At 53.3% G+C, this 27,991-nt stretch overlaps 7 protein-coding genes across 7 annotated transcripts; 2 read left to right on the plus strand and 5 right to left on the minus strand.

Annotated features, from left to right (window-relative positions):
* Positions 1 to 42: 42 nt before the first annotated feature.
* On the minus strand, positions 43 to 771 carry PG994_006370 (uncharacterized protein; the record flags this gene model as incomplete). The annotated part of the gene is made up of 1 exon (XM_066857779.1): positions 43 to 771. The coding sequence occupies one exon, from the start codon at positions 769 to 771 to the stop codon at positions 43 to 45; it is 729 nt and encodes a 242-aa protein (XP_066717048.1).
* Positions 772 to 1,407: 636 nt separating this feature from the next.
* Positions 1,408 to 3,413, plus strand: PG994_006371 (uncharacterized protein; the record flags this gene model as incomplete). The annotated part of the gene is made up of 2 exons (XM_066857780.1): positions 1,408 to 1,509; positions 1,575 to 3,413. 2 exons carry the CDS (start codon positions 1,408 to 1,410, stop codon positions 3,411 to 3,413), a joined length of 1,941 nt encoding a protein of 646 aa, XP_066717049.1.
* A 31-nt stretch (positions 3,414 to 3,444) lies between these two features.
* PG994_006372 (uncharacterized protein) lies at positions 3,445 to 3,783 on the plus strand (the record flags this gene model as incomplete). Its single annotated transcript, XM_066857781.1, has 1 exon — positions 3,445 to 3,783. One exon carries the CDS (start codon positions 3,445 to 3,447, stop codon positions 3,781 to 3,783), a length of 339 nt encoding a protein of 112 aa, XP_066717050.1.
* A 1,136-nt stretch (positions 3,784 to 4,919) lies between these two features.
* On the minus strand, positions 4,920 to 6,076 carry PG994_006373 (cell differentiation protein rcd1 protein; the record flags this gene model as incomplete). The annotated part of the gene is made up of 2 exons (XM_066857782.1): positions 4,920 to 5,476; positions 5,530 to 6,076. The coding sequence occupies 2 exons, from the start codon at positions 6,074 to 6,076 to the stop codon at positions 4,920 to 4,922; spliced, it is 1,104 nt and encodes a 367-aa protein (XP_066717051.1).
* Positions 6,077 to 7,861: 1,785 nt separating this feature from the next.
* On the minus strand, positions 7,862 to 11,178 carry PG994_006374 (uncharacterized protein; the record flags this gene model as incomplete). Its single annotated transcript, XM_066857783.1, has 3 exons — positions 7,862 to 9,658; positions 9,720 to 10,415; positions 10,486 to 11,178. The coding sequence occupies 3 exons, from the start codon at positions 11,176 to 11,178 to the stop codon at positions 7,862 to 7,864; spliced, it is 3,186 nt and encodes a 1,061-aa protein (XP_066717052.1).
* Positions 11,179 to 16,026: 4,848 nt separating this feature from the next.
* Positions 16,027 to 17,064, minus strand: PG994_006375 (uncharacterized protein; the record flags this gene model as incomplete). The annotated part of the gene is made up of 3 exons (XM_066857784.1): positions 16,027 to 16,225; positions 16,329 to 16,892; positions 17,021 to 17,064. 3 exons carry the CDS (start codon positions 17,062 to 17,064, stop codon positions 16,027 to 16,029), a joined length of 807 nt encoding a protein of 268 aa, XP_066717053.1.
* Positions 17,065 to 20,221: 3,157 nt separating this feature from the next.
* Positions 20,222 to 21,196, minus strand: PG994_006376 (uncharacterized protein; the record flags this gene model as incomplete). The annotated part of the gene is made up of 3 exons (XM_066857785.1): positions 20,222 to 20,335; positions 20,425 to 20,954; positions 21,022 to 21,196. 3 exons carry the CDS (start codon positions 21,194 to 21,196, stop codon positions 20,222 to 20,224), a joined length of 819 nt encoding a protein of 272 aa, XP_066717054.1.
* Positions 21,197 to 27,991: the final 6,795 nt, after the last annotated feature.

The following is a 27,991-nucleotide window of genomic DNA, read 5'->3' on the forward strand; positions in this document are numbered from 1 at the left end:
CTTCCAATAACAACATCAGATCTTTCTTACCCTGGTCACGATTCAGGGTGAACTCCTTTCGCACATGAAATCCGCCATCATACTGTCGCCCCCCGACCAACCGACCCCGACACTGGATTCCATCACAACATCGGGAGTTAACTTGCACCCGGACAACTGGGCTGTCGGGGCCGGGGTAGTGCCCGGGGCTCTGCTCCGCGATAGGCGCAGATGCCGCTTGAAGTCCCAAAGCATACGTACGCTGGCAAATTCCCCCGCCTTCATGCGCTCAAAGGTCAAGAAATATAAGCTCTCCATACGTAGACCATGTGGAAACGAATCATGCACAAGGAACTTCTCATCGTGGCCCGTCTCGCCATAAGTATGCCTCCAGTCTCCCAGGTACACCACAGCAGGCTGCTGCACAAGCATCCGTTTCCAACTGGAATTCTTGTACAGCACAAGGTCCAAGTTCTTGGCAAACGGGCTGGCCTTGAAGTTCCTATAGTAGTGGTGGTTTCTCCCATTGGCCCCTAGTGTCGTCGAGGCATCATAGTCGAACCACACTGTGAAGACCTCGGCCAACAGAGGATTCCGTAGCGGGTTTGTGGGGATCACTGCATTGTCTGGCTCGAAGAACAATGCCTTTTGTAGGCTGGGAGAAGCCTCGATTAGATGATGCCATCTTCGGCAAACTCTCTGCGCAGCTGTCAAGAGAGTACGCATGTCCATGCACAAGAGGATGGCTTCGAGAAGCTCCGTCGGAGCCACCACTCTCTCGCATAGAAGCATCGTGGTCGATGGTAAAGGGAAATTGGAAAGTAAGAGTGTTGGGGTCCCTGCATGACAATGATAAAGACAGTGGGACAGTGGGTGTACCAGAAGAAAATACGAGGATGGGGGTGAGGAGAAACCAGATACTTCGATGATCGCTTCTTATGTAATTCACCATGTTATGTAAGTTGCCCAATACGTGGTGGCGAGGAGTCCCAAGGGCTTGGCACCGCCAAGGGCAACAAGATCGGGCGAACGTACGTCCATGTTAATAGGTCCCTCGGCTATATCAGAGAAAACCTGCATATAAGACCTAATTGCCGGAACTCTCTCTGTTGGGGCAATTCCTGCATGTGGCGAGATTGGGGACATAGAAGCTGGTCGCGGGTGTAATAGCGCATTGGCCAGGCACGTCACTTGCTGCTTGGGGTGGTCCCGCGATAAGCACTTTTGAGAAAGCTTATCGCAACTTTCCGAGCTACATGTACTCCGTACCTTACCAATATTTGACTTGTCGACGGCATTCCCGGCGACGACCACCACGTCATATCTCGACCCTCCCAAAATCTCACTGCTCGTTGGGTTTCTCCCTCCACAATTATTACGTTCTCCCGATTGCGTGTGCCAGAAAATCAAGCTGTCAGGTCTGTCGGCATGTCCACGAAACGCCCGCGCGCAACCTTCGAAGCCGACCTCCAGACCCAGCACTCGCCCTACGTCCACTTCGGCACCCCGCTGCCGCCGCTCGACCGGGAGGTACGCGACGATGGCTCCTACGTTCCCGTCTGGAAGCAGGAGGTGAGGGACGAGCGGGGCGGAAGCGCCTGCACGGCGCCTTCACCGGCGGCTTCAGCGCCGGCTACTTCAACACGGTCGGCTCCAAGGAGGGCTGGACCCCGACCGCCTTCGTCTCGACCCGCACGAACCGCCACAACAAAGACAAAGATGGCGCCGCCGCTAGGCCAGAACAGCAGAGGCCCGAGGATTTCATGGACGAGGAGGATCTGGCGGACCAGGCCGAGGCGCAAAGGCTACAGACGGCCGCCGGCTTCGCCGGGCTCGGGTCGACGGAACAAGACAGCGCCATGCGTCGCGGCGCCGGAGGAGGGTTCGCAGATTTGTTCCGCTCCTCTGGCGAGACTATGGGCATCAAACTCCTGAAGAGGATGGGCTGGAAAGAAGGCCAGGGCATAGGACCCAAGATCCGCCGCAAGGCGAGACTGGACGTAGGCGCCAACAAGAACGGTGCTGCCAGGGCCGACGACGGCGCCACGGAAACCTACCTCTTCGCGCCCGAGAACGTACGAATGATTGCTTTCGTCAAGAAGCTCGATCGCAAAGGCCTGGGATACGCAGGAGAAGCCAAGCTGGCTCCCATGGCTACGGCGGGCACAAGGAAAGGACCGAGCGCGGGAAGCTCTGACGAGGAAGACGAAGATGGTCCCTTAATGCGGCCGAGAGTGGGGAAGAAGAAGACGAAACCCAGTCGTGGTGGGATAGGAATAGGCATCTTAAACGACACGGGGTCGGATGACGAAGACCCCTACGAAATCGGCCCTCGAATATCGTACAACCGGGTAATAGGGGGCGACAAGAAGAAAAAGAAGAAAGCAACCACAGCAGTGAATCCCAGCCTGCACTCGGCTCCTGTGTTAATAACGCGAAAGGACGCATTATCAAAAGTAGGCAAGAATCTACGGAAATGCCACGACGGACGGTTACCCCTGGCCGGCTTCAGCTTCGGCACCGACACGGACACCCTCACGTCCATGATCAACTCCGACGTCAAATACCCACCACCCCAGATCCCGGCAGACTGGAAATCCGCCAAAAAGCCCAAAGGCAGCGCCGCAGCCAACGACGGCGCGTCGTCGTACCTCTCGACGGCGGATGCCGCCAGGGCCTCCAAGCTCGACCCGCAAGCCCGCGCCGCCCTCCTCGGCGAGGCCCAGCTGCCCGGCAAGTCCGTCTTCGACTTCCTGTCGGCCGACGCGCGCCAGCGCCTCGCCGCCGCCTCGGGCAAGACCAACCTGCCGCCGGCGCTGGGCGAGATCCCCGCGGGCTACGCCATGACGCCCGAGGAGAAGCAGCGCGAGCTCGCCGCGCAGGTGCCCGCGCTCGAGAAGGACACGGCCATCGCGGCCCTCACCCGCAGCGCTTCTGGTGGTGCCGGCGGTGGGAATACACCTTACGCTGACGACGACGCCAAGCGCGGCCGGTACCGCGCCTACCTCGAGCATGTGGCTGGGTACAGCAAGGCCGCCGCGCTGCCGGCCAAGGCGCCGGGGCAGCGGCCCGAGGATTACCTCCGCGAGCTGCGCGAGTTCCACAGCGTCGCGCGCATCTTCCGGCCCATGTCGGGCATGATGGCATCGCGCTTCACCATCTCGTCCTCGTCTTCGTCGTCCTCAAAACTGGCCACGGGGTCAACATCGGCGGAAACCGGTGGGGCGGCCACAGCAGATCTCCTGTCCAAACCTGCCAAGGCCAAAGCGCCCGCGGACCCAGCCGAGGAGGCGGCCAGTCTTGGCATGTTCGGGGCCATGACGCGGTTGACGACGGATTTCTACCCGACGCGCCTCTTGTGCAAGCGGTTCAACGTCCGGCCGCCGGCCCATGTCCAGCCGGGAGGGCGGGAACGGCAGCGAACCCAAGGCTGAACCGCCGCAGCAGTCGGCGTTTGAGACGGCCATGTACGGTGCTGGTGGTAGTGGTAGCAGAATGCCTTCCTCTATGGATCCTACGCCGTCGTTCTACTCCACTTCCGCAAACACGGCGGCGGCAGCAGCGGCCCCGACAATGGCAGGGGCAGGGACAGCCATGACGCTGGATGAATTGCTCAAGCAGGCGCAGCAGCCACAAGAACAAGGGGAGCTTTCACGAGGCGTGAAGATGGCGACGACGACGGCTGAACCCGAACGAATCGAGGTGGACGCCAGTGTGAACGAAGCGCTCGAGGGCAAGCGCGCACAGGATGAGGTGCTCAAGGCCATCTTTGGCGACGATAGCGACGGAGACGAGGATGGTTAATTAGGACTCAGCGCAGAGAGATTAGGCAGGCATTTACAACCAATATACCCATACGTTATCTAAGAACAATACCAGGTTCAATGTCTTCCTATACCCATTGCTCAGATCGATCTATCTGATAAGACTTGCCTTATCCCGAATTTGTATGCGCTTGATAGCGAAAACGGCATAATCTGGGGGGCGCAGCCCTTTCGCCATTAACGTACGCGTATACCTCAGCCCTATTGTGTAAAATGACTTCACGACTTTACGAACAACTGGCCAAACCACACATTGAGTTTCCGAAGAATAGAGTACGTAGTTGTAGAATGCATAGCTTTTTTTTCGCGTTGTTCATATACAATGAGGCCAGTCCGCTCCCTCCCCATCTTTCTAGCAGAAAACCTAAAGCAAAAGGGGCCAACTCCTATCTACACCTCCCCAAGGCGCCATCCAATCAACCGTCGCAATGCCTAAATCGAAGTTGATGCGAGAAAGAAAAAAAACTGCGGTAACACCTCCAAAGACATGACAACAACTGTCCTCTCCCATTGTAAAATCACGTCTAAGCCCCTCTCGCCCGCGTCCCCATAGCCCGCAGCCCACATTTTCCTTTTCATACGACACAAGAAGTCAGTGGCTTGAAAGCTCGTACACACATCTCCCTTTTCCCGCTCTTTTTCCCGCTCTCCACTGCCCCTATCTCTTCCCGCTTCAGATCTTTTTCCCGAAATCATAACAAGAAACGCCGTTTTTCCATGCGAAAAGGGGTGATTCACCGTTGAGCCATCCCCGGCCGGAAGCCCAAAGTCCCCCTTGTCATCTCGATACAATACAAAGTATACATTCGTACCCGTCGCGCCTAGTATAAGGGGTATCCCCTTCGTTCCACGAAACAACCAGAATCCAAGACCATTAAACGCCGTACAGTGCAGAACGCGAGTATATGATGTTTGTAGGAAGGGTATAGAGGCTCTCTCTCTCTGATGCAGATCCCAAAGAAAACTCCGTCGAATCCGTGCCAAAGGCAATATGACACGGTGTATACCAAGAAAAATCAGACACATGCCATGCCGTGGTAGTCATCAGTGGATTGGCAGTTGACAACCAGCCGCCAGTCTGGAGATCTGACGCCAATGGCAAAAAGCAGTGGCCATTCACAAGCCAGGGTGGGCGCCTGCGTTATCAACGACGTTATCCGAGAGATTGATAAGCAGCTGGGCCAGGCAACGCTTGGTTGCGGCGTCATCGCGCAAGACAGAAGAGAAGGTGGCATCACGTAATGGCTCCGGGAGGCATTGGCGAAGGGCCTCGCGGGCTCGGGCGTTATCACTAAGTCGCAAGAAGCAACGCACAACGTGCTTCAGGAGGCGTGCAGTCTGTTGTTCAACGAGCTGGGCAACCATATTGCTTAGGACGGTGCCAACAGCGTAGAATCGCTCGTAGGTAGCGCAGATGTAGTTGAGGCCGTTGTCATCAAGTAGAATCTTCTGCACAATGAAGATGGCGACTGTCTTGCTCAGCTCGGACCCCGTCTCCATGATGCGAAGGCATAGCGGGATGATCTCGGTGGTCAGGAGGAAGTTGATGACCTCGGTAGAATCGTTCTTCACCAAAGCGCCGATAACGCCGAGAGAGGTGAGGCGCAAGTATTCAAAAGGGCGCGATTTGGACGTCGTGTTCAGGAAGGGATAAAGGTAGAGCGGGATATGAGCTGCAAACTAGTTAGCATCGTTTCTGGTAGGGAGGAGCGCGAAGAGCTCTTACCTTTCAGGAACAAGGTTCGGGTGTCATTGTGCGACGCTACACACTGTAAGAGGGCCAAAGCGTTGCAGACGCGGTTGGAAGCGGCGGCGGTAAGCTGGGATGGGTTGAGAAGAGTGTAGACAGAAATGATCTCCTGCGTGAGGGAGGTCATGACGCCAAAGGAGTGCCAGAGTATCAGCGCCAACTCAGGAACCTGCTCGCGCTTCTTGCTGAGCTCCAGTAGTGCAGCCTCGCGTGTGCTCTCGTTCAGGAGGTCGGCAACGTAGTTGAGGGTTCGGCGATTGTCCTCGGAGACGTTGTCCATGCCATTATCCTGGACATGAACGGCCGAGTTCTGACCGGCGGCAGCGACGTTGAGGTGCGCGCCGGCCATGCGACCGTAGTGGCCCTGCTGGGCGGCGGCGGCGGCGGCGGCGGCGGCAGCTTGCTGTTGAGCCTGGTGCTGCTGCTGCTGTTGCTGCTGGTGGCCCTGCTGCTGATGCATCCATGACTGCTCAGCATGAGGGTTGTATTGATGATGGGCGTACATGCTGGGATTCGGTAGCATGGTAGTCGTGCAACGAGATGAGGTTGGAATGATGCGAGCGTGTTGTCGAACAGCGCAGCGAGTCAAGAGGTCGGTTTGGGACAGACTTGGTTGGGATGCTAAGCAAAACGTGACAATAGTCAGTCGGTGGATACTCCACAGCCACGGTAAGTTTAGCATTCAAGGGAATGCATAAGGCCTAACCAAAGCTGCCTTCAGGAATGATGGAAGGGTCTCGGGGTGCACATACCACGCAGTCCAAGCCAATTATTCGATCCTCGATGGCTTTAGTAGGTGAGAGAGAGCCGCCGACAAAAGGGGAAGGCTGTGAGGCTTTGCACCGGGATTGCGGTCGGATGCCAAAGTAAGTGCGGTCGGTGCCGTGCGGTGCAGCAGTGCGGGTGGGAGGTGCGATGCGATGCGGGCGGCTCACTTGCCAATTGCTGACTGGCTCGAAAGGTGGCAAGAAGAGAGGCGGGAATGTGGACAGATGAAGCCAATAGATCTTGCGCGGTGTTGTCCAGGTTATCAGAGTGCCGACAGAGGTAAGAGGGGTGGAAGGGTAAGTGAGTAGGTAGGCAGGACGGTGATATGTCGATAGACACAACTTTTAGCGGATGGTCAATGTTCAATGAGAAACGAAACAACCCAGCTGGTGCTGCTTGCTGTTGTCCAACTCGCTACTGCGACTGTTGCTGCTGCTGCTAACCTAGGCCGCTAACCTTAGGGACGCAGGGCATGGGCGTTATGATGGGACGGGTGGATTTGATTTGCCAGTCCGGACTTGAGACTCACCAGACTGGTACTGTCGGAGTGGGAGGACAACCTTACTGTAACCCAGTAGGTTGACAGTGGTAGCAGTAGCAGTGGTTACTTCAGTAGGTTAGGTACTTCAATGGCTCACTCATGGCAGGCTGCACTGCACTGTGGCGGCTGCTGTACGTACCTGCTAGCCGGGCTGCTAGTGGGCTTCCGTCACCCTCTACATAGGTATCAACCTTAGGGTAGAAGTTGCTCCGCTCTCCGGCCTGAATTTCAGACATTATGGCCTATATACTACTATTATCTCGGGCTGTCCAGACTGCTCAAGACATATGCCTAGCGGTCGCGACATTCTGGTATGGTAATTGTTTAATGGAAATCAGGGATATGACGCAATACGCTATAGTTTATCCGAGATAATAGCCATTCTGATGATAACGGGAGCTAGCAAAAATGCCTGACCTTTCATGTGTGTGTGTGTGATCAGGGATCTTGGAAAGTGGGGGTTGACCGTTCAAGGTCATGGGAAACGGGTTAGACCTCGTACATAACCTACTTAGAGACAAGCAAGAGCCAGAAAGGCCCCGTTATATACTCCAGGTTATAGTTCACGTCAATATAGCAGAGCCAGACAATAGATATGTTATTCCATAGCTTGAGGTGCACTTATACATTAGTACTTAGTAATCGCTATTAGGAAACGTTAAAAGGTCATGAAACACCTCGCCTCTCTTCTTACGTGCAGCCCCCTTCTCTTTTCCCAGGCTTCGTTCTAACCTTACATGTCCGCTCAAGACAACCCCCCCCCCACTGTTGCTGTGTGTGCCCTTTGAAAAGAAGATGTGAATTAGTAGAGAAGTATTCAAAACGATCACCGGTCCGCCGCTGCCCCAAACTTGCCCCCCACTGCGGACCGGGCATAGCAGAAAGACCACGGCCGGATGGCTCAGAGAAAAAGGTAATCAATGGCGGCATCGTCCAACAACCTCGAGCTTTTTAAGGGGTTCGCTTCCCCTTTTGGTTCATACAATGCTTGCCTCCACCTCATAGGCGTATCTCTTTCAGAATATGGTCGGCCATGTTCTTGAATTGCCACGTGTTGCCCGCCATCCGCTTGAACTGGAGACCATGCAAAGACAGTAGAGGGACCTTGACAATAAAGATTTCAAACTCCAATACCATGCTACCACCCAGGTCACTCTGGACGTGCGTTGTTGTCTCGCCGGGCACTCGGCGTGAGGAGCCACCGGGATCCCTGTGGCTGCTCTCCGTCTCCGAAATTTCCGAGTTCGAGTCGCTCCGGTCTGTATGCCGGCCAGGGGTGCGTGGGGTGTTGGGAACACGGTCCAAGTCCCGGATTTCGTCGCGGTCCCTCTCATTCCTCAGCCCGAAGCTGAAACGCCTTCGGTTGTCCGATTTGGCACCAGGGCTCATCGGGCCATCTGCTACTTTGTTTAGATCGATACTAGGGGTGTGTCGACAGCTGAAGCCTCCGCGAATTTCTGTATAATCCACTCCTAGTTCTCGCAGCACCCGCTTGAGTTCTGTCCGTATTGCCGGCACCGACTTGGAAGATGTCGTTGAAACACTGAACAGCCCCTTGAGGAATACCGGTTTGGCCAGTTCAGAATCGTCCAAGCGTTCAGCTGACGTACCGCTGGCTTCGCCAACATCGGCATCTGTCTCTTCGGGAACACCTGCCTCGGCCGCGCGGGCCCCTTCTCTCCGCTGCCTTCTTGCCTGAATGCTCTCCCTTCGAGCATGTCCAAGCGATTTCGCTCTTAAAGAAGCACCACGCGTACTGAGAGAAGCATTGGCGTCAGCAGGCAGCTTCTCAGCCGGAGCGGATTGGTCCGAGCCGCTGGTCGGAGGGGGGTCTTTGGCGACCCTACTGTTGGATCCAAGTCGTCTCCTAAAGTCGCCAGAGTTGACGCTCGTGGACCGCCCAAGCTTCTTGCTACCCGAGTCGCCGGCAGACAAAGGGGGGCTCAGAAGCTCACGGTGTTGCGGTTGGCTGCTGCCAGATCGCAGGCGACTCGGAACGTCCTCGCGATCGCGGCGCGACCTCCTGATGCTGAAGCTCTTCCGCGGGGTGGAGGGTTCAGCTGGCGAGTGAACATGGACAATGGGAGGGTGGGAACGGTCCTTGTCCAGGCGCTCCGGCTCTTTCCGGCGCCTTGTACTAAACCGCCGCAAAATTCCAGCAGCAGTGCTCTCCTTCTTGTGCGGGACTTCCAGTTGACCGTCAGGCTGTGGCGGCGGGGTAGGAAGAGCTGGCGAGGGTTGGGCTTTCTTGAACTCGTCAGGGGCGTCGTCTTCACCGTGTGTCCTTGCACGCGGTCGAGATCTGCCGCCTGTCGCCTTTTCACCCGGCAGCTCGTACGCGGCAGTGTTCGTATGGGCTTGCTGTGGTGCAACAATTTCCGGCATAGGAGAGTCGGCCACATTCTTGGGTGTGTGGGATTTCGGTTGAATATCCACTCTATCCCGGTCCTGCTTCTCTTTGACTAGGTAGTATATAGAGATCAAGGGGCTGAAGGCATTGAGAGGGTCACTACCGAGGGCAAGTGCCTCGGCGCTCGGTGTCGTAAGGTTGTCTCGGCTGTTAGCCGAGTTGCGTCTCTTATAGAAGTCGAACCCAAATCCTCTCTTCTTCTCGACGTCCTTGGGCGCCGGTGGCATTTCCTTCTCCTTTTGCAACAACTGTACGGCCCGTGCGTACTCCTCGGACTCTATCATCCTTGTGAGCTGGGCCTTGATGACCTCGGGTGGACCAAAATTAAAGCCCGTCATGGCATTGATGACCTCGGGCTCCAAGGGAGAGCGTGAGTGGTTCACGCGCTGGGAGGTGGTTTTCGGGCGGCCCGCCGAAGCCCTTGGTCATCCATGGGTGATTCATCACCTCAAACATGGTTGCTCGCTGCTTGGGGTCGGTAACGAGCATGCGTGAGAGAAGGTGCCGGCAATCGTTGCCTAGCCAGTTAGGATAGTCGACGAGACCCTTCTTGATCTTGGCGTGCAGAGCAGGCATGCTCTGGTCGTCGAAGGGAACCTTTCCACATACTAATACGTAGAGAACAATACCGAAGCTCCAGACGTCAACCTCGGGTCCAGTATAGGCGCGAGCTTGTAGGAGCTCGGGGGCAGCGAAGTAAAGACTGCCGCAGAACGTCTTCAGGTGGCCGCGAGGAGCGAACAGGTTGCTCAGGCCAAAATCAATGATTTTGATGTCCCCGGTCTTGTGAATCAGAATGTTCTCGATCTTCAAGTCACGGTGGACGATACTGTTGCGATGGCAGTAATCAAGAGCACTTGCGATTTGTCGGCTGAACTTCCTTGCTTGCTTCTCCTTTAACTTGCCGTGTGAAATGATGTAATCGAGCATCTGGCCGCCGTTGACATACTCGAAAAGCATGTACCAGTGATAATTGGTACGGACAACATCACGCAAGCCACAGATATTGGGGTGGTCGAGGAGGGTGACGATGGCGGCCTCGCGGGCGGTTCGAATCTCCTTGGATTGGTCTGCCCGCTCCTTGTCGGCTCGGCTATGGTGGTTCTCCTCGGTAGATCCTCTTGGAATGATCTTGCAGGCAACCTGGAAGAGATAAACACGTTAATGATAGGTGCCCTGATGAGAAGCGATGACGGTATATGGAAAGACTAACCTGCTCGGTACCATCTTCCTTCCTGGCAAGCTTGACCTTGCCCATACTACCGGCACCAATCGTCTTGCCCAGGATCCATTTGCCAGATTGTGTCGGAATGGACGTGCGAGTCGTCCTTTGTTTCGATCCGGATGCGCGAGCGTCGGCTGCGGCTTGCATGACGGGGGGTACCGCAGCAGGCCCCCCGTTGTTGGCTACAGCAGTAGGGCCGGCCATGTCGGTGTGGTTGTTGCGATGAGCCGAGTTGTTGGATCTCGTGCTGCTGCGACGGTGGACGCCTTTGGGATCGGAGCTTCGAGAAGTTGGGGGGCGGCGATCTTTACTCGATGGTCGCTTTGAATGTTGGGCTACGTTACTCTGCTCATAATCGTGCTGGGGGAGAATGTCCTGGACGGGGCGTGCAGAAGAATTGGAGGTGTGGCGGCTGTGGTGGGAATGATGGTGATCCCTTTCTCTTTCTCTTTCCCTTTCCCTTTGATGAGAAGAGGAGTTGGCGTTGTTGGCTTTGGAGGTCGACGCGGAGCGAAGTGGAGTTGGACCGGGATTGGCAGAGGAGGTGGTGGCGGTTGGGCGAGAACGAGTAGAGTGGGATCGCGACGGTTGGCCGGAGCGGTGATGAGAGTGGGAGGTTGAATGTGAATGTGGATGATGCGACGGCTGTTGTTGTTGATAATCCGTGGCCGAACTGGACATTGCGTTTGAGATTCAAAGGCCCGAAAGCCAAAGGATGAAACCCAAATTGAGTGACAGACAGGCAGGTCGATCGATGCCTACCAACTTTACCTACTGTAACCTGCTAAGCGTAAGGACAACCTTCTCTACTTTTTTTTTGCGTGATGCTATGCTTCCTGACCCTGTCGGTCGCTGCTGTGGACTTGTGTCTGGGATCTGCTTGCTCCAGGGTTGATTGTGGAAGGATGTAATGTAATAATCAACGTATAGTCGTATCCGATTTTCTGTTTTGGTTTTTTTTCCCTCTTCCCTTTATTTGTTCTGTTCTCTCTCTCTGTTTCCCCTGGACTCGTTGCTGGACCCGACAGAACCCGGTGGGTATGTAGGTACTAGCAACAGCCTGACAGTGTGCAGTGCGCAGCCAGCAGCGTGTCGGTATGGATTGGATGGATGGGCGGTTGATTCCACAGGCCTGTTGAATCGTTTCGCTTCGGTAGAGGAGTTGCCGCTGACTGTTGTATGGATGCGGATGGGGGGCACAAGTCTGGTAATCAATCCCTTCTGTCCACTTTTTTGATTAGCAGAAACGCTGGGTTTGAACGTAGGACAGTTGGTAGTGGTAGTGCCCCTGATTTAAAATCCGCCCAGTGCCTCTTAGTTGAGGATTGGGTGCAGACCATTCATTAAGCCCAGCCCAGCAGATCCAGCGTGCTTCGAACAGTTGAATGGGCAATCAAGAAGACGCATACACCTACGACGCGGACGAACTGAGTTTACACTGCCCGAGATGGGGGAAATTGCATGGAAGTTTGCAAATCCGTCTCGCAACAGTCCGACGATGCCCAATCTGCAAATAGCAGTAGGCTCTACTGAACTATAGATTCTGCTACTTCTTATGTCGTGCCGTGGTTCGCGACTGCAGATACCCGAGCCAGCAGAAGAAATATGGTGGCTCGATACAGTGCAATGCCTACTTGACTTGCTGGCCTGCTTCCAACTCCTCACTAAGTTGATACTTCCAAGTTAAGCGCGAAAGAGAGGCGGGGAAAAAGTGACAGAATGAGGGGGCTGGTAGACAGACAGGATTGACGGGCCACGCTCCCAGACACAAACATTGGAACATGACGACAATGGTTGGGCCCCTGGTCAACAAGTGGCAGGCATGAAACTTGACGACTTGCTTGCAAGGTGCCGGGTGTGCCTCGCTCAAAAGGAACGAGACCTGCATTTATTAGCAATCAACTCGCGCATCTCGTCTTGCATGCTACAATAAGACACACGCAGGGCACACTAGAACATTGGCAACAAGCAACATTGGTTTCTTTCGTCCCAGAAAGATCTCGAATTGGTGGTCCAATTCAGAAAAGACTGGATGGAGATTTCCCCCCCGGTGCGGGACAAGTAATCCATGATCGGATTGTTCAAATAAATAGGTTCTTCATCGGCCTTCCGCCTTCATCTCCCTCTCTGTTAGTGCAACCCGACATGGCTTGGTTTCCATGCGGTGGTTTGCCCCCTGTTCTATTATGACGAACATGTACAACATGCTATGGGTGGAACAAAAGCTGAGGATAGAGAAACAATCCATTGCGCGAGAGCACCCAAGAAACAGTTGTGTGTCATCTGTCTTCTGGTCTGTCATCGTCTCGCACAGACGATGTCTGTGGACAGTCGCAATTGTCTATGTACAGAAGATAGGAGGAGGCCCTACTAGGCGTGTTTGCCTTTCATTTTTCCTTCCTGAGAAAGTCGCACGATGAGCCAATCCAAGCGCAACAACGCTCTTATCAGGTACTTAGCATCTGCAAAAGCACCCTTCACAGTAGCAGGTAGGTAAGTACCACGGATTGGTCGCCTTTCCAATACAATCTCCTAGTTGACAATCAGCGTTGTGTACGCATACCTTGCTGTAGGAGGGATTCCTATTGTGAATGTAACGGAGACATGCTGGCATTCTCGTTCAGTTGCTCAAATCTTCGATCTTGGAGGAGACGTTGCAAAATGAGGGGAGGTGGGGTAAAACCGGTGACGGATGAACCCACGGTGGGCCAGAAACGGACCGGTTTGGCGGTAATGGACAGGAACAGGAAGAGGCACGAGGTCTAGGTTGGTCTAGTAGATGCCGAGACGTGGACCAAGTGCATCATCTCTCAGCTCAGCACTCAGCCTGCTGTGATTTTCTACTTAACATAACTAGGTTATGTGTGCCAGCCAGCACTTGTACACGTGTATCATTATGCATGTTATTTGGTGGTTAGATGCCACCATTCCAGGAAACTGGGTTGGAGGGCACGGATTACCTTGCTATTTAACCTTACCAGATTGTGGCTAGAGCTTGGCTTCCATGATTTCCCATGAAACAGTTTTAAATGGCATATTCTCTCTCCCCCCAATCTGCCAATCTCATTATTATGGGTGGGGCCCATCTACCTTATTTCCTGAAGCTCCTCTCAATTGAAACGGCGGAGATAACACCGCACCTATGCGGGTTATATAGTAGTAGCTGGCGACAGTATCGAACAAAATAATGCTCTGTGTAAGCTGCAACACAATGCACGTGAGTATGTGAAAGTATTGCATTACCAGTCTTTGCTGTATCTGGTATAGTCACATCTCAGCAACGAGCAACATCAGCTCTATATGAGTCTAGCAAAGAGCCAGGGATATGCAGTACCAAAGCCTTCTGTCTTAGCAGTCAGATCTCATCATTCGCTAATCTCGACTCATGATGTGCAGGACAAGACGGCTTCAGCCCAGCCCCCCTTATCCAGGTGGCCTACATAGAACTTGTCACCAGTCCCGGAAATGTATCCGCTGCCGGCGTATCACAAGAGTGACCACTGTGTGCTTCCTTGCCTCATGTCAAGAAAGTACAGCTGGGGAGGGTCCTCAAACTGATTCGCACGGAGGTGCACTTCATCATACTATAATTGAACTGTATCCCAGGGCCTGGATAGGTGGTTGATAGCCCTGAAATGTGCTCGCCAGGAAGCTGTGGAGTGTTCATACGCATGTAGGACGGATTCAAGACCCTGTAGACGCTATGGGGACCAGAGCCTGGTGTCGTAGGATACCTACTTGACTGAGTGAAGATGGAATAGATAGAATAACTAGCAAGTTCAGACTGCCTCTTAGCCTCTTGTCGAGATAATATTCAAGCCTGGGCTTGGTGTGCATACTCTACGGTGATTTACATCAGGGCAAGCCATACGTCATAGGTTCGCACACCATGCCCTATCATAGAGGATGAACCAATATTGGGACAAATCTAGCATAAGCAATGTTATCAATATGGAGCACAAGTAGTTGTTAAGGGGATATCTCAATATCTGATTATCATGCATAGCCAGTTTGACGTTCTGTGGCTGTCTGCCGAGCGTCTCAAGACACCATCAACTCTCTCAGCTGACACAAAGGTCAATGGTCATGGAGTTACCATACATACCCTACCCTGTCGGACGCAGAATCAATGTGCTCGCAACGACTTCCGTAACCCTGAAGGATTCCGAGTTTATCATATCGGTCCAAGCTTGCAATCCAATCCTGCATATGCGTTCAGTTCTCTGCGGGACTGTCAAAATAACACTCGCATCCATGGTCTAGTAGAAAGGCTTTGGTATCCGGAGACCTCGCGCTCGTATTCCATGTGCTGTTTATCCAAGTTAGCCGTGAAACCACCCCCAGAATATCATGTTGAATGCGAGTAATATTCGTATTGCACACGATATCTCAGTCATCGTTGGTCATGCGCAGGTCCTCCGGGAACACACTATGTGACTTGATATTCTATGGCAACCAGTTACAGTCAAATGCTCTCCCTGTGTCCACAGAGGCAGACCGCCACGGCTTCAGTCTTCCCATGCTAATTATGAAAAGCAGGGTTCTGAAATGGGTTTCTAGACCTTCATCATATGTTCAGCTGGATAGCAGTGAAACAGTATCGGTTCATGAAACCGGCGCAGGCACCCTAAGTCTGGGTGTGTAAACAGTAAAAGGGAAGGTAGTTTCTGTCACTTGATCAAACATACGCAAGAATTTGCCCTTAAGGGGGAGAGCGTGGATATTGAACGATGACAGACGTCAAGTTGACTTCGTGTCCCTTCTCTTGCATTCAACATGCTTGCTGAAACATGATTTCTCCGGGTGTGGCCATATGGAGCAAGCAGTCCTTCCCTGACTGCGGCCAACACAGCAAATTGACTCTTCATGTCTGTCTGCCGATGACTCATCCAACAAATGTTCGGGCAAATATCTACAGACAGATCACGTAGCTTACTGTAAACCCTTGAAATGGTTGCATACAGGCTTACAATACATTCGCGGGCTTCATGGTCTATCAGGACCATATTCCGAACATGGTCAGATAGTTTGTCAAGGTATCAATGGAAGGTGGTATACAGGCTCTCAACACTACGAAGTGACTCTGATATAGACAAATAGTATGTGGCTACTACCCCGGTCCGTTGATCGATCACCTCTCAGGAAAGACATCCACCAAATAGGGCAATATACAATAGAACGAAAATCAAGTGTGTTAATGATGAGACCCATTTGGGTATGTAAACAGTGACAGAGCTTCATATTTTCGAAGCCCCTGAGCTCTGTATATCTAATATTGCAATATCTTGTAGCACAGAGCCCTTCAGGCACTAGATGTACTGGTATCTAATCGCGGACGCACGGTATATGAATTTGTATACGAATCTTGAACTACATGCTCACAGCTCATGGTTATTAATGCTAAGAGTCTTAAAACCCGATATTCCCTTCCACGGCATTAGTTACTCAGTACCATAGTTCCACAGCTACAAGAGCTGTTATAGAGGAAGCCATCATGGAATGCCTCTGATGCTGCCACGCCTCTTATGCTCATTTGAATAGCCCACACATCCAAGCCAGCCATGATTTTGGCTCAGACCGCACACCATCACCACCCTTCTCCGGATAGCCGGTGCTGGAAGAGGAGGAGGCAATAGACGTAGGCCGCGCAGCATTACGAGAGGCTTCCTTAAAGGCCGCTATGTATGCGACCTCCAACCGAAAGGCACCTTCCTGCTCCCCGAAGAAGCTAGAAGGGAAAATATGAGCCGATTTGGTTTCCATCTAATGCAGTGGGACAGAGGCGGAGGCCTAGGAGGAGTCTAAGACAGGGGCTAGCAAGAGCGACTTACCTGCGCATCATCAAGCTGATCCTCCGCACGTTCGCCAGATCCAGCTCCGGGGCATCCAGCTTCGGCTTGCCGCGGTACGTGGGCTTGAAGTCGCTCCAGGGGACATACAGCTCCCGATCCTCGCTATCATCATCGCCGTCGCCGTCCTTGGGCGAGATGAAGTCGTACTCCCAGCTGACGGTGCTCTGGTCGCGGCCGTCGGGCCGCTTGGGCAGCACCTCGTCCTTGAGCGTCAGCGTGTACTTCTTGCCGTCGCCGCCCGCCCGCAGCACCCGGAGCCGCAGGCCGTCGTACGCCGACACGTCCCAGGGCCCTGCCGGCGGCGGCGGCGGCGGCTCGTGTGCGCCGTCGTCGTCGACGGTCCGCTGCGAGGCGAACCCGGCCCCGCCCAGCGCCGTGATGTCCAGCGTGCCGCGGAACACGGCCTTGTCGGCGCCGGCCGGGCAGTCGAGATAGGACTGGCTCTTGCCGCCCCGGACGCGGTCATCGGAGGCGGTCCAGGCCTCGGCGGTCCATGGGCTAATCCCCGGGAAATGACGGTGATGGGTCAGTGCATTCTTGTTACTAGGTGATGCGTGTGTCGAACAGACAATAATAACAACAACATCACGCGCAGCCGTGATAGGCCAATGCGTTGGGCGGCAGTGCAGTGCAGTGGTGCGACCTCGGAAAGAAAGTGGGACATAACTCACGCATCGCCGCCAAATAGGAACAGACAATTCTCGTCTGTGGTCATGGTCACGTTGCTCATCACGGACGGGATTGAGCGACGTCAGAGTCTCGGAGTCCGAGCCCAAGGTTGGGGGTTAGAGTGGTGATCAGCGATCAGAAGGCGGGCTGGGGAGTAGTAGCTAGACTGCTTTCATAGCCTCAGTTGGCCCTTTCTTTTCGCGTGTATGTTTCTATTCTTGTCGTTTGGTGTCTGACTTTATTAGGAAAGGTTCCCTGGTCCGTCAGTCCATCAATCACAGATCAAATGCGGTGCTGTGCAGCCCGGGGAATACCGTAAGAAAAAATGGATCAAAATGCATTACATCATTTTCATTTTCAGCCCTACAGAAGATAATGCAACAGAACATACAGAAACACTTCTCGATGCGTGAGAGATTCTTTTTTTACACCGCACCCAACCCATCTGAGCCTGTAATTCCTCCAATTGAATTCGAGAGTGCGCCTACTCGCCATTTATGAAGGGTTTTGCGTTAATTGCCTACACTACCATCCCTTTTGGTTGTGTCGAGTCACCAGGCAAGGTCTCATGTATAGAATGTTATGTCCCCTTTCGGTCTCGCGCCTTGGCGGTTGCGCTTAGAGATACTCTTTCTCGTGCTAGAGGGACGACCAGGTAGGGTTGGCTGTGGATAGACACCAGACGTCCTCACTTTTGCTGCGTTAACTGGGTGCCTGCGAGTGGCGCGATATACGATCCTCGGATCGCAACAAAAAGCGACTCTCGCTTCTTGCTTTGTCTAATGTTCGGGGTTCCCACCAAGCGAGCAGGTATGGCTACTCGGACAAGCAATTAATCCATTAGTTTAGCGATTTTCGCTTCTTGCTCGCTACACCTTCCAGAAGCATTCCGTAGAGGCGCAAACGCACGCCATGGCGGCCGACAATAGAGAGGCCGCGGCATACTTAGTCCTGAGCTATGATGAGGTTCGTTGAAAGTCTGCCCTGAAGACTGCCATCGGTTCCTTCCTAGCACAGCGGTGTCCATCGCCAGTCGCCGGCCGATCAATCCAGTCAGGTACAGTAAGTACGTAACCCACAGCCTGCGTGCCCCTTTCCGGACGCAAGACATTGCTCTCCATGGTAAGGAGCTGTGCATGGGTTAGGGTGATGGAACGATCGTCCATGGGCTCATTAGAACCAGATCGCTAACGGGGCTCAGACCGGGCTCCTGACCAGGCACGCACATTAATTCTGCACACACGTACTTTTCGACCCGAAATAGCACCAAAGAAAGAAAAAAGAAATCATATATGGGTCGGGTCATATGATTCAGGTTGAACGGGGTCCAAGATCCATTTTCCTGTACGGAGTAAGAAACTTTTATCAACAAGGGCCAAGAGGCCCTACGGGCTGGCTGCGTGTATGTCCGGTTATCGTATGTGCTGTGCCGCACGAAGTTACCACGTTGGGCTGTAGCGTTGTATTGTAGATCTCGGAGCTGAGGTTGAGGAGGGAGAGGGGCTTTTCCGGGAATCGCCTGTGCCGAATTCCTGTAGGTATTTTGTTGGCAAACCAGTTCTCTTCTCTATCACATAGTCACTACCGCGTGCGCCGCGGTCTGAAGGAATTAGCCTTGCACATCTCATTTCGCAATTGTATATTCTCAGGCGAATCATGGTACCACGAGCCGTGGCAGACAAGTCCTACGATCCAGCATTTGAATCCTACACGGCAGCCCGGTAGGCTTAGTCCTTGGTGGGCAGGCGGGGGCTTGGCAAAAGGGGACAGGGGACAGGGGTCGTCAGAGTCACCAATGGGGAAGAAGAACATTGAAGGAGTAGGGAAAGTCGCCGAGGAGTTCGAGTTCGGTCGTGCCAAGATGCTAGAAACTTTAGCTATCAGATGGATCTTGCGGGTTTCGCTTATTATTTTCCAGTTCCGTCCCATCGGCGCGTGGGGCGTTGGTAGCCCAGCCCAGCCCAGCCAGTACAAGGTTGTTGTTGTTATTGTACATACATAGTAGTAGTAGTAGTAGTAGTAGTAGTAGGTGTTTTATTTCCCAATGTGCGGTGGATGGATGGGCTTGTTTGTCCTTACGAGCCAGCCGTCCGTAGGGCTTGGCCAAGCTTCTTACGGCGTATGCCATGACGCCGAGCGAAACTGGCCCTAATCTGTCGCCTAGGCTTTTAGTTAGTCGGCCTTCTCCCGTCCCCCGTGTTTCTGTTTGGTCCCAAACAAACTCCCAACTGCCGCTAGAGGGGGAGAAAACACGGGATGGTGACGAAGTGCTGGGCCAGCCAACTCCTTGCTACTGGCTGGTTGGTACCTTTGGGGTTGCGGGCAAGACATATACACAGCCAATACACCCACACCACCCACCCCCACACACACAAGCGCGCGGACATACGCACATCTTATACGCACACGTGGACACAGTCTCTCTTGCATGGCCCTTGGGAAGAGGAGTCGCGGATCTCGGTGCTGCTGCGCCTCATTTGGAACCTCTCGCAGCACCTTGGGCTCCTGACTGGCTCGCCTATACTGCGAAGGACCCACGAGCACTAGGTTCAAAGGACGTGACATACAGTAGGAAGGGCACATCACAGCCGAATTACATCTCAGATCGCCTTGCGGCCTGGTCGGCCTGTCTTGTTGCCTAGTTGCAAGGTGGGCCATTGCCGTCCGTCTCCGGGCCACACCTCTCGGGCTTAGATCAAATAGAGCCAGTCCACTAACATGTACTTACCACTACCCACATCCTGGAGCTAACACAGTAAGCTAGCGAGCAAGATCAGAGATAGCCTCTATCCGAGGTACGTAGATGGAGGGATACGGAAGAGGGACACCGGGGCATGAAGATCAAGGAATAGCAATAGATCAGATCGGTGCCATGAGTGAGTATAAAGATATGTTCAACGAGAAAGCCTCCTAACAGGAAGAACGATATAAGCTAAAATAAAACATCCAATGAGTTTTGTGAAAATGCCTCCAGAATTCGCCTTGCTTGCCCGTCGATGTCCCTTTCATCCAGAAAGTCATCTGGGCTTCCCAATCCCTATATCATGCAGAAAACAATTGCGCCTCCAGCGCCTGTACCAGTAGTAGAGATCAAAAGGGAACAGTGTAATACATCAAGTCATGCTCGCGTGAGAACGCCCTCCACGTCTAATTCTTTGCAGCTTTTGGTTCTTCCTCCCTCTTCTCCCCACTCCCCTTCCCTCTCAGTGTTGAGGCATCCCAGGTGAGCCTGGCATAGAGAGGGGTGTGGTTGGGTAGTCGTAACCCGCATCCGAGCAGTTGGTCGAGTGTTCGAAGGAATGGGAAAGTGGTGGTGTCTGGAACAAACAACACGAACGCCCGATCAGCTACGTGGTTCTCGGTGCAACAAAGCAGGAAGACGGCGCAATTCATGGTGATGACTCACATGAGGGTTGGAGTTGTCGTAATGACCAGGGACTTCCATGGAGGGCACGTAGCCGTAGTTCATGGAAGGATATAAGGACTCCTCTCCGGGGTAGCTCTCCCTCTTGATAGCGTCGCTGAAGTGGGTCATGGACGGTAGTGTGCACGGCACCGTCGTGGCCATGTAGCTGGAGTAGCCCTCGGCTGTGGTGATGGGCGCGTACGGCGCGGCCGTGCCGTAGGGCGGTAGCATCATCTCTTCCGGGGGAGGAGGGTAGTTGGAGTAAGTCATGTACGGGGGCGTGTGCGACCGCTCCCGCTCATCATACGAAGGCGGGAACAGGAGGTCATTGTCGTCGGGATGCATGGGTGGTGTGAACTGCGGCCCGGGCTGGGCTGCCTTGTGCGGGGCGGCGTTGGACCTTGAGTTCTTGCTTTGCTTCTTGGTCGTCCTGCTGGGAGTTTGCGATTGCTTCTCGGAGCCGGTGGAGGAGCCATCAGAGGTGCCGGCCCTTCTCTCGAGGTCTTCCAGGCGTCTCTTGAGCTTCTTCCCTGCACAGGAGGTTAGACGCGGCCGGTTGTGGGGGACTTATACATATATGAATCGAAGGCTACATACTGTAGTTGCGCTGGGCAATTCGGTTCTGTATCCGCCTGCGCTCGGCAAGATCTGAAATCTTGGTCCAGTCTTCGTCCGGGTTGGCGGAGGGAGAGAAGGCGCTGCTTGTGCCCTGAGCCGAGTACTGCCTGGGTGCTGTAACAGCCCCATATGCTGGATATTGTGATTGGGACATGGTGTACATGAGTCGAGCTTGTCGAGGAAGGTGTTGGAAGTGAAAGCCAACGTTCCAAGTCAACAGCTGTGAAATATATAGTATATATAGAGAGACAACCTAGTGTTTGGTCTGGTACTAGACGTGGGACTCTTGGAAGAAGTTGGATATCAACAGCAGGACAATGATGTGGAGGGGAAAGAGGCTCTACATATACTGACTGACTGAGCCGGAGCAGCTTCCTTCAGCCATGAGCCATGATGAAGGCCGATGCAGATTCGAAGGGTGCAAAGACCCCTGCTGCTACAAGTGCATCCATGCGGTACGTCGCCAGAGAAGATACGTACTGTACCTGCTCTGGAGCAAGGCACACACTCTCTCGAACCCATGCCCCTACCACCAACACAGCTCAAGTACACACAGACATACGCAGTACAGTCACACAGGACTCAAAAGGTCCCAAATGCCAGCCCGCCTTTTCGGGGGCAGCTACTGCAACGTTAAGGTGGTCCCAAGAAGGGCGCCTCGCAAACAGGCTGCATGGGTGAGGGGACCAGGGTGGTGGTGCGCACACAAGCAAGTACCCCCAGTAGCGAGGTACACCCCCCTTGTAGCGAAGTATTTAGGCCACTTTCTCCGAAGTACCCTGGAGAATACGCTCGTAAAAAGCACCATCTAAAGCGGCGAGGTGCCTTAGTTTCCCCATTCTGAACTCCAAAGATACGTACCTACACCGCAAGCCCCCCCTGGTCCCTGTGTCCCGCCTGGGTGGGCTCATAAGGCTAGGTATCTGGATGCTGGATGCCTGCGCCGTATCTATCGAATTGCTCCCATCCCATCCCACGGTGCGTACGTGCCTTAGTATAGAAACCCGTCTTAACCCTATCCGGAAGTTTTGCTCGAGCGGGACTGGAGTTGTCTCCAGCTAGCTGAACCAGACTCCAGAGAGCCCCCCCTCACACATTTCTTATTCGCAAGGCTCATCGACGACGACGGAGACAATGGGCAGGCATTGTCGTTTACACGGCCAATGGCAGCAGGAGTTTGGATCTCGCGGCCTCAGGATGATCCAGTTCTTTGAACGTCGCATCCATATCGCGATGGATCCCCCAGAATAGGCAATCGGCGAGCTAATTTACACTGCCCTGCCCAAAACACATACGTTATCATGATGAGAGAGGATATCTCCCGTACAGGTATCATCTCGAGAGGGGCCCGCAACCAAACTCGTTGATCGGGGCGCGATTGGAATTGGGAGGGGCGCGGGAGAGTATCGTTCGTCCCATATACTGATTGACTATTGAATTCCATCTGTTCCTCTGCCCGCATAATCTGTGAAGTAAGAGTTCTCTTCTAGAATGAATGTCTGACAGACAGGAGCCGCGCGACGACATGATTCCCCAGCTGCCGGCTGACCGTTGACTTACTTGACCATTGGGTTGATTGCTGTTTTCTCGAAGACGGGAGCACAGAACTTTCGTATGGGCAGTTCAGTTGCCCCGTCAAGAACAGCACCCCCCAGACCTCCTGTCTCACTTTGCAATGCGCTTGGGAAGTTGTGTGGCCTATTTTTGGTAGAGTTCTTACAAAGCGCACTTGAGGGGCCAGCGGGGATTCTCATTTCGATTGGGGAGCTGCTCTAGGACTAGACCATAAGGCTGGCAAATCGGACCGCATACATCCATACATCCCTCCCAGTCAACACACCAGATAGCCTGTTGAACATGGACATGGACGGGACCGCCTTTCTTCAGCGGGAGAGGTCCCAGTTTCCAGTCCCGATTGTGAGGTAGGGGTGGACAGTGCGGTTAAAGTCCACGTTCTCCAGGGATCTGTACTGCCTCTGTTTTAGCGCATCCATCCAACCTGTGTGGCCGGGATCTAGAACTGAGATAAGTTGAGTACACAATAACATTCCTTACTCAGAGTTTCTTGGTGCAGCTGGCACGGTGCAAGACTGGCTTTTCAAATCCAAGGCCTTGAAACAACTTGATTGGTCAGCCACCCTGGATTTCCACTGTCGCTCTCGCATTTGACCCACTGCAGCACTGCCAGTTGTCCCGAAGAAGTTGGTTTCTCAAGATACGACGGGGCAGTCTGGGTGGTATTAATTTCGAAGGCGTCTCCGTGATATGGACTGCACCTTATTCAGCACCCATCCCAGATCCAAATAGAATACATAAGGTACCCTGAGATGTAACCTTACCTACAGCGGGCGAGAGTTGCATGCGTTCGCAGGCGACCGGTGTTCCGGCGTGCCTCGGCGGGCGCCAAGCCTGCCCACCACCTCGCCTGCGCCAGCCAACATTCCAAACAGTCGAAACCCCTTTTGGCCTTCATTCGCCTTCACCTAGGTTATATTTACACATCATCATATGGATGCATAAATTAGGTTTACATTGGGCGCTTCCTGCTATTCAGGCAGCTGTTATTGCAGTGCATTATATGTTATCAATATATGTGTGTAGTTGCGACATCTTGGCTAAAACACAAGCAGGTTTATTGATTCAGCCTTGCAATAAAATGAAGTAAATACCCGTATACTTGGACGACCGGTAAGGAGCCGCTTCAATCAATAGGAGTCGAGTTGGGCTAGAGGCCCGCAGATAAACGATGGGATCACACAGGCGTTCGCTTCTGGGTAGCCACCGCGGCCTCTACGGCGGATAGCCCGACCCCATCAGTTCAAGCTAGCTTGCACTTGAGATTGATCATAGATTTGACAAGCTAAAACGTGCCTCTCTCGGTTGACGTCTATGGATGTATCCTTTTTCTGCCATCCGTGCCGGTCTAGACAGAATCCTCGTCCCATGGCTTTCCCCCTGGCAACGCAAAGTTGGGAAGCCGTACACGAGCATGGCATTGAAAATCCAAAGCGTAGACCCCGGCCAGTAGCCAATAGCGGGATGCTTGAGCGTATTATTTCGTACACACTCCCACGCACCACAACACGCAAACACCCACCACACCACGCTTCCAATCTATTGACAATTACCGAATGTGGCTATTGAGAGGGCCGATCACCTGACGCTGCACCGCTGTCGTCGTCGATCGGATCTCATCCCAAGCATAATCCTTCGAAACCAGCCCCAGGCTTATCGCTTGTTACAAAATCCCGAACAGCGCAGACATGAACTAGATTCTGCTGTTCGACATCCACCCTTCCAACACGTCTCGGAGCCTCAACAGCCCTAAAGGCTCGGACGTTACGTTGCCATACTCTGCCAGCTGCAGCGGCCTTTCTCAAGCCTCCAGACCTGGGGCAACTGGGACATCGGCTGTAGTCTCCGGGATGGAGTGTTTGTATGGGTGCGCTTCAAGATAAGGCGTATACTCAGCACCTCCAGACAAATGGATCTACGCTGACTCGGCTTGCATGTCCCGTGTGGCCCAGTATCTGCATCTTATAGGCTATCTATGTTCGGCACGCAATATATAAGTGATCTGGAGGCGTGTGTGCATATTTCGCACTTCGCCTGGTCTTTCCCATATTCAACAATCCCCGGTGCCACCGTCTCATACCCAGCCCCCCCGTCTCTCTGTATGCAGGTGCCGGATTGCTGACAGGGAAAGCTCGCAAAATGATGTATCTAATCGAGCAACTGCCTTATCCCAGATGACACCCACGAGGGAGACAAGACACAAACTCCCTTTTGCGAGCGGGTGATTGGTCCCAGTGCTCCGTTCGACGACACGCATTAAGGTTCTCACCTTACAACATCAACACACCTGGGAAGCTAATACCAAAACGCGTGCTCTTGTGTGAGCTGTCGCAAGCCCAAGGTATTTGTATGGCCGGTTGCATGGCGCCAAACGGCTTATGCAGAAGTCCTACGCACCCCCCTTGAACGTGGCATGGGTGAACACAATGCAATATCCTGGAGTCCCGCAGCTCGAGTGTACGAGGGACCCGAACGACCAGTCGCGAAAGGCAAGAGGATAATCACACACAAAAAATGGGAAGTGTTTTCAGATAAACAGGTTGATCACCGGAAGCCCGGCCGTCGAGAAAGAGGATTGGGCGACACACTGATGAGTACGAGGATTTGGATCTCCCCTTGTCAAGCTGGGGCCTGGGATGCATACATGAGGGCATCACGCCAAAGCTGCACGGTTCTTTGAGACTAGGCTTAATCATGGTACACCTATATCTAGCTGACATATGGCTCTCTAATGAGCGTTGCGTTTCGCGGACGAATCCGGACGTAAGCGGAGACGCTCACTCGTGCTTGGAGGGATTCAGGGTCGTGCTTGGCGCACATGGAAGCATGTATGGAAGATCACTTGAGATGGCTGTGGCACAGCATGTGTGTCATTTAGGATTCCTCGTCCAAAGAAATAGTATAGTATATGTTGCTAGGTGACCAAACGAAGAGTCTATTCACAAATACCAACCATCCGGTCCTTCCATACGACTTACAGAATGCCATCGATTCAGTATGTCCTATTTCCGTCCCGTGCACCGTATTAAGTCTTGGCTGATGGTGAAAGTACCAAGGGACAGGGGGTTTAAGGCGGCACTATCCATTGCGGGCTAATTCGACAAGCTGGGTAGTATCTTCCTCATAAATTGTCAGCACTTGTGAAGACGCCATTCGCCATACACTAGCAGCTGATTGGCAGAGAAAGAAATGGTTTCTCTATTTCTGTTCTCGGCTCCAAATCGCTATTTCTGGCCCCCACCATCAATTAGTCCAGTCCTCCCTCTATGGTACCATCGCGCATTATCTGGACCTAGACGAATGACGCTTCTACAGGCAGACAGGCAGCTCCTATGCTATTCTGGTGGCCCGCTGCGCAATGTAGATAGGAGAAGAAACCAGCATTTGTCATAGGAGAAAACGAACTATCACGTGATCCCTGTTATTTTTCTTTTCCGGTCAACGACCGTCGGATGCGCATGTACGTAAAGCCAAATCACCAGAGTGCCATTGCTACTCCATACGGTCGCCGCAGCATAGGTGGATGTAGATAGGGAAACAAAAAGTCCCTTATACAAGGAACCTGGAACAGGTCCATAGCTACATACGATACTGGGGTTAATTAACCCAAGACAATGGAAATGCGTCACCAATTATCATGATCCCATCGCCTTGGGATTGACATCTTACAGCATGTGTGCACAGTACGTAATATGTACCTGAAGCAGGTACTTTTCCCCTTCTAGATCGTCGAATGTACTGTGCCTTACGACTAGGAACCAAGACACAGACGGGACATACATACCGTCGGGTCGGTAAAGTTGGTCAGATCAAATCAGCACTCACTTTTTGTCCTTGTAGGGCTGGGACTTGAGTGCTGAGTATTGCCCATCCCCACAATGTTCGTTCATGTTTCGCAGGTGCGGTGTCCTGTAAGCAGCGCAACATGTACATACATACATACATTCCCTTCCCCCTGGGTCAACTTCCAAACTGGCGGCGGGCGGGAAGAGAGGGGTGGGCTTGATCCAATGGCGGCCCATGCGGTGAACCCGCTGAAACCTTCTCATGCAGTGTACTTTGATAGAGCAAAGGGACGGTCCCAAGCCGTACGTACATTTGACAAATGCCCCAAGGGACTGCTGCAGAACACAAGCTATGGGGTTAGCTTCGGTGTCCCGACGCCCTTACGACTTTCAACCTACTAGGTTAGGGGGCAACTGGGGTGCATCGCAACATACTTCCAGGTGACCAGCAGCATGACTCCCACGGCGACTGCTTCCAGACATGACCGCGACGCCCATTTTCGCTTCCGTCGTTCGGCTTGAGGACCTGCGCCTATCTGGCGGTCTAGCAAATGCCCCATATGACCATCCACGTTCTGCCTAGACTTGGCTGGCTAATTATCTTACATCTCCATATCCACATCGCAAGACATATCTCCATGTAGGGTCCGGGGTTCTGGTGAGTGGCTGGTGGTGGGTGTTTGCTAAGGCTGCATATCCAATGTTCCCCTAGAGTCCGACTGTCGGTGTCGCCGTGTGCCTCCCGTGTGCCGCGATCACGCACGATGGAAATGGGGATGGCTTATGAGGGGGGATTGGGGTCTGTGTCTGTCGGTAGGGCTGAAGTTGTGAACTCATTCCATGCGAGCGACTTGTTCTACCCGCCTTGGCGACCCAGCAGGCCCAATCGCAGCGGCCACGCTGGAACGCAATCTAATCAATACACCGCTTGGGAGCGGGCGGCTAGCCTGCGACACAGACTGGCAGGACCTCTCTGCATGTTTTGGGTCGCCGATCCATATTGCCCATATGCGATGTCCTTTACCTCAGTCGTACCAAGAAAACTACACTGCATGAAAATGAGTGTGCTGTTCGATTTGGGGTGCGCTATACCCCACAACAAAATGCTCAATTCTACATACGTCATGTACTTCTGTACTTTCGAGGCTCCGCTCTACTCTCTTCCACTCTGCATGGCCACATTTGCGATCCACTTCAGCTGTCAAATGAAATTCCGCAACGAATGTGTTTTTTTGTTTGAGAGGCGGAGGCTGACAACTGTGCTCGTCATCCGGTTCCCGTAACCGCTATATTGGAGAAGACGAGCCGCGCCGTTGATGGGGTCTTTTTGCTTACTAAGTGACCCAGGTTGGCCGGATATTGCGGGGCCGTCAAGAGGTCTTTGCAAAGGTCTACGGAGTACGGAGTACTCTAATGGGAACTAGCATCTCCCCGGAAGCTCAAGCTCGAGCTCCAGAGCTTGCCAACCCAACGTGGGGGGAAAGGCCCTGGAGTAATCAGTAATCGGTCGGAGCTCCAAGCTCCTTATCTGTCATTCGCCATGTCGCAGAATATTGCCCTGCATAGGTCGTGGTATGTACATATCAAAT

Source organism: Apiospora phragmitis (assembly GCF_038363925.1).
Source record: "Apiospora phragmitis strain CBS 135458 chromosome Unknown utg000006l:1.0-5683423.0:1.0-5690449.0, whole genome shotgun sequence".
NCBI classification, from domain to species: Eukaryota; Fungi; Ascomycota; class Sordariomycetes; order Amphisphaeriales; family Apiosporaceae; genus Apiospora; species Apiospora phragmitis.